General features: G+C 42.4%; 1 protein-coding gene across 1 annotated transcript in view; it reads left to right on the forward strand.

Annotated features, from left to right (window-relative positions):
* Positions 1 to 2,699: 2,699 nt before the first annotated feature.
* The window catches only part of tmem145 (transmembrane protein 145), a 56,196-nt gene continuing 52,988 nt past the window's right edge, over positions 2,700 to 5,907 (forward strand). Inside the window, exon 1 of the mRNA XM_084052456.1 lies at positions 2,700 to 2,869. Coding sequence (XP_083908582.1) covers positions 2,759 to 2,869 — 111 coding nt within the window. The 5' untranslated portion in view covers positions 2,700 to 2,758. The remainder of the gene's footprint in view (positions 2,870 to 5,907) is intronic.

Raw genomic sequence — 5,907 nt, forward strand, 5'->3', positions numbered from 1 at the left:
AAACTATTCCTGGTTGTCACGTAGTCTATAAATTCCTATGAGCCACTATAAATAGAATAACTAATAAAGAAATACATCACATGGATGCAACTGGGACGCATCATCAGTGTTGTTTTATTATTATATATTATAATATAATATTACATATTTTTCATTGATAAAACAAAATACATTTTTTAAAGTGCGCCTCCATTAATCGAAAAAGTAATCTAGACAATAATAGCTAAGAAAATAATCGATAGTTGCAGCCCTGCCCGTGATCAGATCCGCCCCATGTATTGCTTTCTATCGTTATAGTGATTTTAGTGATTTTTAACTGGGGACGGGGACATTCTGTCCATTGGTAAATAGTCACGCAGCCTCCGATTTCCGTGAAACTTTGTAGGCACATCCCCACTAGGCCAAGGAAGAAATGCCACCCTACATTTTTCAAATCAGCCTCATGGTGGCGCTGGAACTGGCAGATTCACGTTTTGGCGTTTTGGACTCTTGAACTGTATAGGCCAAAACGTGAATCTGCCTGTTACAGCGCCACCATGAGGCTGATTTGAAAAATGTAGGGTGGCATTTCTTCCTTGGCCTACTTGGGGATGTGCGTACAGTACATGCGTTCATGACTATTTACCAATGGACAGAATGCCTCCGCCCCCCAGTTAAAAATCACTATAACGATACAAAGCAATACATTATTTTTTTTTACCACTCATCTTTTAATTATTATCATTACAAACTAATAAAATAACCCTTGTTGTAAAAAAACAAAGTTGTCCTTTAACATACTGAAGGATGAAAATTTCATCTAGCATTCAGACATTACTCAACCCTCTGATAGCTTTTCATGTTTGTTTGTTTTTTTCTTTCCAGTGACTAACCGCGTAAATACCAAGACTTTTAATCAAATCTGGACCTTTGTTCTGTCAGAATTTCACAAAAGTTCAATAAAGATGTTAACCTTTTGGATAAGCGCATTAGCTGTCACTCAAATCTGAAATTCTTCAAGGTTAAAAATAGCCCTTCAGTTATGTATTTCTTTCCTTGCAGGCAAATATTGGTATGTCAGTTTCAGCAGTCTTTTTTTCTTATAAACAGTAAAAATCCTCAGTGGTAATTTCTCTATACAAATGGAACCAAATACAATACATTTGGTTCCATTAAGGCCTAAACTTATAGGATTTTACAGCGTAGGGCTATATGTATGCTGATGAGCTGGTCTACAATAACTCATCACATCCACTGACACTTGTACTTCTTCGTTAGAACACTGGCTTTCAACATGGGGTCTAGGGACCCTCGGGGGTCCTCGAGGGGGGTCCAGGATGTCACCAGCAAAATGATTGATATTAGGAATTTCTGAATGTATGACTATGAATGGAACCAAATGAGCTCATTGGTTCCATTACACTCTCTGAGCTAAATAGGTCTACATTGGGGGGTCTCAGAGATACAAATCGTATCAAAGGTGGTCAGTGGCGTGCATATGAAATTGGAGTTCCATGAAATAATAAAGCCTGAGAATCACTGCATGCATCAGAACTTTCTATGCAAACGGGCGTTGATGCCATATTTATTTGATCTGGACATGTCGCAATCTCAAAGCAAGAACGCGCAATGTGCCTCCTTCTTCCTCGCGCTCCGACCGAAGAGGAGGAGGAGATGTATGGTGGTTGCGCGTATCCAACAGCGTTGCCAGGTTTTGTAAGAAACAAGCAAACGGGTCTATGAAAACTAGCCCAAAAGAAGCGACTGAAGCCGGGTACATGAGTCAAGCGGCTCTACAAGCTCTCAACGCATCACGAGCTTGAAGATCTGCTATTTTCCAAATAAATCTTGAAGAAAATGTGACAAAATTATGGAATTTTGCAAACATTTTAACACCACAAATCTTGTAGGCCTATGTGTGGGTCCCTGTCATCAAATATTTTCAGATAGGGATGATTGATTAATTGATTGATTGAATACTTTATTAGCAGTTTGGTAGATGAATATTAATTTGGCCCGGGGGTCCGTCCTTGGCATGAAAATGTTTGAGAACCACTGGTTTAAACCAGGGGTCTTCAACCTTTTCAGGCCAAGGACCCCCTAGCTGAGAGAGAGACGAAGCAGGGACCCCACTATATTGTATCAAATTGTGTTTCAGATTAACCTTTTTTTTTTTTACTTGGTCTGCTCTTTTTTCCCCTCTCTTTGCCAAAAATAGCAGATCTACAAGTTCACAACGCCTCCCGCTTTGTGAGCTTGTAGATCTGCTATTTTTGGCTAAAGTTCTCCTCAGAAAATGGATGCTAGCTAGGGTTCAAGTGGTTAATGCGGAAAAAAATAAATATCACTCAAAGATTTGGCGGACCCCCTGTAGTAACTCTGAGGATCCCCTAGGGGTCCCGGACCCCATGTTGAAGACCCCTGGTTTAAACAACATTAGGAAACAAGCCCAAAATAAGCAACCAGCGCGCTTTAGAAACAAAAACTGCAACCCGCAACTGTCAATATTTACAAGCAACTTAACAGAAAAATAAGCCCAAAGTGGCTTATAACAGGCGGACATGGCAACCCTGGTATCCAATGCGCGCGCTTGACAGCCCAGGCTAAACTATTGGGGCCACATGCATGCATGTGAGGGATCGGGTACGCGCGTCTCCTCTCTGCTGCTTGCATCTCCTCGCCGTGTGGAGGATCCTGTTGGATCCCTGGACGCTGCGCTGTGGTAGAGGAGCCTCAGCCCGGACAGGAGGAGAACAGACGATCCGCGGAGGAGAGAAACATGGAGGTCAGGCTGTGTGAGAGACTCCTCTCTCTGGCCGTGTTGTTCAGCGTCCTCTGTGTGGCTCCTGTTCTGGGGAAATACGTCAAAGGCATCGTCAATACGAAAGAGGTAAAGGCTTTGTTTTCTTTATTATGGGCAGCGATGTATTCCTACACTTGCAGTAAACATCGCCGTAGTAGAGAGACAGTTTACGGGAATACATACAGGTTGGACTGCGTGATCGCACGCAGGTGTCTGGTATACAGTAGACTGAGATGGATATTATTACCAAGCCCCCGCTATTAAGTTGCTTCGGGGATTTGGGATCGTTGTTGTTTTTATATGTAGTAGCATCATCCATCCAGCTAATAATAATACATCCATCCCTCCTATAAGCTGCCTTGCGTTGAAGCATCATCTGTATGCGTGTCATATGCATCTTTCTCCTTTCCAATACATTTGGCATATATAGCGTTCATCGAACCCCATAATGTGGTATAGTTTTCATCTAGCCATAATCCTCATGACTCAACCTATTGCAATTCTTTCCTTTAAATGTGTTTTTTTTGTTAAAATGCATAGCTGCAAAGAATAGGCTATTGTTCGTATTAACGGTAAGTATAAGCTAGAGCCGTTACAGGTGTGCGTCAGTCAGTACGTCTTCTGAAGCGCGCAGCTCTTGGTTTGGAGCAGTCCTCATGTCCCCGGGAATCTGACCAATGTTGGCAGGAATGACTTGATCTCGGGATGACATCAAGTCATTCCTGCCAACATTGGTCAGATTCGAGAGATGCACTCACTATAGTCTCTCCTGTCAACATTGGTCAGTTTACACAAGATCACATATTTGCAAGTGCTCCGGTTTTCACACCAGTCACTGGTTCAGGTATATCTTATCACTGCTGTGTGTGTGAGTGTTAAAATAAACCTGTGCCGCCGCAGTTAGGGCCACTTTGTGCAACACCGTAGTTGTATAGCCTATATTATAGTTGCAACATGTGTGCCTTACTGCCTTCGTTCACTCTGAAACCGAATCGGAGGCCAACAAGGCCTACCTGATGAAATACATCCAACAATTTGCTGAGGATTCCATATATTTAGGTTACAGATCACCCTGCCATACAGACGGTATTATGGCCAGCCACGAATTAAACCCAGCCCTCTGCTTTGCATCAGAGAATATTGCTGTTTTTCCTTATATTGGGCTAATGGCTGCAAATAGAGCTTGGACAATAGGAGAACATCTACTGTATGATATAACCCATTTGACCTGCCTATAGGCTGCCTTGGACTCCCATGAAGCTGGTTTATCAACAGGTGTGTTGTGGGGGTGATGTGGGGCAATGCTATGGTGTGAGCTCAGATATGAAAGAGGGGGGGGGGGGGCATCATACGAAATCCCTCATTTGATCAAAACAAATATAGAGCTTTATATTAAATTGGATTTTAATTTAACTATGAGAGCGACAGACCTGTATTTTGTTAACTATCATTCATTTAGCTGGGGACCCCTGGAACCCCTTCAAGGATGTCTGAGGGTCCCCACGTTGAGAACCAGTGGTCTATCCTAAATATTAGCCTATTAAAAAATAAATGTAATACATTAAACCCCTTCACACTTGTTGAGAAATATCTAATTGCCAGAATGTCAACAAAATAACTTCAGAAGGCAAAGTGAATGAATAATGCTCTCCCCTCCACCAACGACCTATAGGAGAAGGTGTCCTTGAGCAAGGCACTTAAACCCTAATTGATCCAGTGGAGCTGCTGCTTCTTGTTCTTGGCAGTTCCCTGAAGCATGAATGCTGATCATGTATGCTCAGCAAAACCTTCCCCTGAATAAATAAACATTAAGACATATGACATTTACTGTACTAATGATCAATAATTTGCCATGTGCCATGTATTCTAATGTCCTGCACCAAATTGTGCTGTGGCACTAAAAACATTATCCATTGACATAACCCTGGCAGCCTAATTTTGGTCATGTTGTTAGGTGAAAGAATAAATACATTGGAAAGAAATAGAAAAGTGAATTAAAAAAAGTAGATCTACACGATCAAACGCACTGCAAAATGCAACATCAAAACCTTTTGTGGTTAAACCCTACTGTATATAGTTTGTTGACCAGAGTCCCCCAGGGATTTATACTAGGCCCCCTCGTTTTTCCCCTCTAGACAAAATATATTTGCAGAAAATATAACCGATCTACAATCTGGCCTATTTTTGCAGAATGTTTGACCCAGAATAAGGACAGTAGAAGTGGTTAAGCGGTTAATGGGTATGCTCCTAAAAAGCAACTAGCCTATTTGTGGTCTGTAACGAGAACCATCAGCTCTCTATCAGTAGCTACTGTTGCACTGCCCCCGGGCAAGGCACTGGATCCACACCTGCTTCAATTCACCCTAGGCTAAACGGTTGTGGCATTAAGAAGGTTCTACCAAGTGTGTGTGTGTGTGTGTGTGTGTGTGTGTGTGTGTGTGTGTGTGTGTGTGTGTGTGTGTGTGTGTGTGTGTGTGTGTGTGTGTGTGTGTGTGTGTGTGTGTGTGTGCGTGTGTGCGTGTGCGTGCGTGTGTGTGACTCTCTCTCTTGCCAGCCTCTTCTCCCTCAGGTTGTGTGTTAAATAGATGAATTTGTTTCCGTAGACTAGCCCAGTCTTAAAACAAATTAGGCTTAAAGTAAATGAGTAAATTGAATGGATAAACATTCCATTCTCAGAACTATTGTTACAGCTATGAATAGAGGACTCAAAGTAAAGAAATAAAGTGAACAGTTAGATAAATTGGTAAGTTACGTGTTTTATTCAAAAAGAAGAGTGTCCTTTGTGTTAGTGAACCAGCTGAAAGAACGATGGGGCACCCTGAGCAAAACTGCACTGCCCCTGGTACAGGTCAACGCCAACCATGACATATTGATATTTTGCGTGTGCGTGTGCGTGTGTGTGTGTAACCAGTGGGCCAGTTAAACACATCGTCAGTCTTGACTCTTTCCTCTACTCCTCTGCCCCAAGGTCACCCACTTACTCCCCCTCATCTCTCTCTCTCTGTCTCTCTCTCTCTCCCTCGCTCTTTCTCCCTCTCTCTTTCTCCCTCTGTCTCTCTCTCGCAAACACACACTTTATCTCCATTTATCTCCATCTTTTCGCTCTGCTCTCCCCATTTCCTTAC

The sequence above is a fragment of the Gymnoscopelus microlampas genome (genome assembly GCF_963454915.1).
Source record: "Gymnoscopelus microlampas genome assembly, chromosome: 3".
Classification (NCBI taxonomy): Eukaryota; Metazoa; Chordata; class Actinopteri; order Myctophiformes; family Myctophidae; genus Gymnoscopelus; species Gymnoscopelus microlampas.